Raw genomic sequence first — 2,097 nt, 5'->3', positions numbered from 1 at the left:
TGCAAGGAAGCCCCGGGAAGGTGCATCCAAGTGGGGCTCTGCATCCGCCCAGCCCTTCTCCCCTGGCCGTCTCCCATTCGGTGATCAGTGCGGCAATTAGCAGGCGGGGTCCCTGAGCCGTCCGGCACCATCTTAGCACCCGGGCACGACTCTTATCCTTCCCTCCAGTGTTCCCTCTAAGCTGAGTGAGGGTGAGCTAGCTCGCAGTTTTTTTAGCCTCCGGCTCACGCATTTTTGTCTCAGCTCAGCAAGCATGGCTCCAAAGAGAACTGATTTATGCAGGAGCCAAATCGCTCACTCACAACTTTAATGCCAGTGGCTCACAAAGTAGATTTTTGCTCGCAAGACTCCACAGCTTAGAGGGAGCACTGCTTCCTTTTTCCTTCCCATGGGAACTAACTGCTCAGAGCCAAGCAGTCCCACCCACTGTGGAGAGCGAGCCAAGGCCCCATAGCCACCCCCAGACCCCAGAACACCCACCTGGGCCCACCCAAACAATATCCAGTGTTTCTACTTCAACCTCCCCAGCCTAAAAACCTACCCACGCTTTTGTCTTCGCGATCCACCCCTAATCAAACGGACAGAACTTCCCAACTTTCTGAACACAGCACACCCTGGCTGCATTTCCCACTCCAGGCTTATACACCAGAGACCTCAACTGCCTCACTTAGGAACAAAAGCTGTGATTCTTGAGACTATCAAAAAAAGTGGGTGGGGGACCGTCCAGGTCATAACAAAAGTTCACTTTTGTTGTTGTTCAGTCGCACAGTCGAGTCCGACTCTTCACGACCCCATGGACCAAACTACCTTGCATTTTTTTTTTAATCTTTCTGCTTTGCACATTTGTGTAACAGGACTTTCCAAACTACTGGACACACTAGCATGCTGCAAGGGGGAAAAATGCACAGAAGAGGCTCCCTGCTGCATCTCTGTATGATTTACTGCTCTGGGCCTCATCTCCATGCAAGAACAGGTAGTTCTGCCATGCTTCACAATAGGATGCAGTTACACCAATCACTCCCAAAGCCGAGACATAGCAGACCTATGTGCTCTGAAAGGAGTATGCCCACTACTGCTCTGTTTGGTCTAATGGTTAAGAGCGGCAGGCTGTAATCTGGAGAACTGGGTTTGATTCCCCACTCCTCCACATGCAGCAAGCTGGGTGACCGTGGGTCAGTCACAGTTCTCTCAAAGCTGTTCTCTCAAGAGCAGTACTCTCAGAGCTCTCTCAGCCCCGCCTGCCTCACAGGGTGTCTGTTGTGGGGAGCTGCTCCGAGACTCTAAGTGAAGGGTGGGGGACAAATCCAATCTCCTCTTCTGTATGAATCACTGCCCTGGGCTTGCCTCCTAACACAGAAAAAACACAGGACGCAGGCTCCTCTGAGCGGACAACTTCCTTAGACAATCTGAAAAAGCACACGCTTTTTCAGATTGTCTAAGGAAGTCATCTGCTCAGAGGAGCCTGCGTCCTGTGTTTTCTGCCGAGTGAAGCGAGTGTGCTGTAACTACCCGGAACTTGGGAAGCGCGGTTGCAGTGCAAGCAGGATACTTCGGGAGGAAGGCAGTGGATCAGAAAGCATTCCCCATGATATACTCACCATTTTTATGTTTCATGGACTTGGATCTTCGGGGTGAGTTGGGATTCTGAAATGAAAATGACAGCGTAGATCAGTTTTTTAAAAAGCCACACACCCCGAAAAGGCGCTCAGTTCTTCCTGCTACCCCTAAAGAGCCACAATTTGTGTGTTTCTGTGTGTGTCGCACGAGGGGGCGGTGTTCAAATGACCCAAGGCCACCCAGACCACCCAGCCCAGCCCTCCACACCCCACCCTCAAACAACAGAGCAGTGGGACTGCTGAAGCAACAGGGGCTTCGGAACAAAATGGCTCCCGGGGAGTCAGGGGGGCCGATGCAGGAGAAAAGAAGAGGAGATTGGATCTATACCCCATGGCCCTTCACTACCCGAAGGAGTCTCAGGGCGGCTGACAATCCCTTTCCCTTCCCCTCCCCACAACAGACACCCTGTGAGGGAGGTGGGGCTGAGAGAGCTCTTTTGAGAACTACTCCTGAGAGAAAAGCACTGGAAAAATTTCGTGA

The 2,097-nt window shown here is 52.1% G+C and overlaps 1 protein-coding gene across 1 annotated transcript in view; it reads right to left on the bottom strand.

Annotated features, from left to right (window-relative positions):
* Positions 1-2,097, bottom strand: part of ATXN7L3 (ataxin 7 like 3) — a 24,245-nt gene that overhangs the window by 19,617 nt on the left and 2,531 nt on the right. Inside the window, exon 2 of the mRNA XM_015417463.1 lies at positions 1,599-1,644. Coding sequence (XP_015272949.1) covers positions 1,599-1,644 — 46 coding nt within the window. The remainder of the gene's footprint in view (positions 1-1,598; positions 1,645-2,097) is intronic.

This window comes from Gekko japonicus, unplaced genomic scaffold (assembly GCF_001447785.1).
Source record: "Gekko japonicus isolate JY-2015 unplaced genomic scaffold, Gekko_japonicus_V1.1 scaffold4295, whole genome shotgun sequence".
In the NCBI taxonomy this organism is placed as follows: Eukaryota; Metazoa; Chordata; class Lepidosauria; order Squamata; family Gekkonidae; genus Gekko; species Gekko japonicus.
The sequence above is the reverse complement of the archived record's forward strand: the minus strand, read 5'-3'. Positions and strand labels throughout refer to the sequence as shown.